The 219-nt window shown below is 32.4% G+C and overlaps 1 protein-coding gene across 1 annotated transcript in view; it reads left to right on the top strand.

Annotated features, from left to right (window-relative positions):
* Window positions 1-105, top strand: part of LOC108577497 (DNA excision repair protein ERCC-6-like) — a gene marked incomplete at its 5' end in the record, with an annotated part of 4,323 nt that extends 4,218 nt beyond the window's left edge. The window contains one exon of the mRNA XM_017940656.1: window positions 2-105. Within this exon, the coding sequence (XP_017796145.1) occupies window positions 2-105 (104 nt within the window). The remainder of the gene's footprint in view (window position 1) is intronic.
* Between the last annotated feature and the right edge of the window lie 114 nt (window positions 106-219).

The following is a 219-nucleotide window of genomic DNA, read 5'->3' as shown; positions in this document are numbered from 1 at the left end:
CGATTAGCGCGTGAAACAGCGCAAGAAAATATGGATAATATTCGCAAATCTCGTAAATGGTGCTGGAAACCTACATGGGATTCTGCATCTTTAAAAAACGACTGATTTTTCTTATGCATTATATTACAGGTAATTAATATTTAAGTTCAACAAACCTTGCTTGCCAAGTGTTAGTTTATTTAACGATTTTCAATTTTTCAGTCACTACAAATGTAAACT

Source organism: Habropoda laboriosa, unplaced genomic scaffold (assembly GCF_001263275.1).
Source record: "Habropoda laboriosa isolate 0110345459 unplaced genomic scaffold, ASM126327v1 scaffold804, whole genome shotgun sequence".
In the NCBI taxonomy this organism is placed as follows: Eukaryota; Metazoa; Arthropoda; class Insecta; order Hymenoptera; family Apidae; genus Habropoda; species Habropoda laboriosa.
Note: the sequence above shows the minus strand (reverse complement) of the source record. Positions and strands in the feature narration are given on the sequence as shown.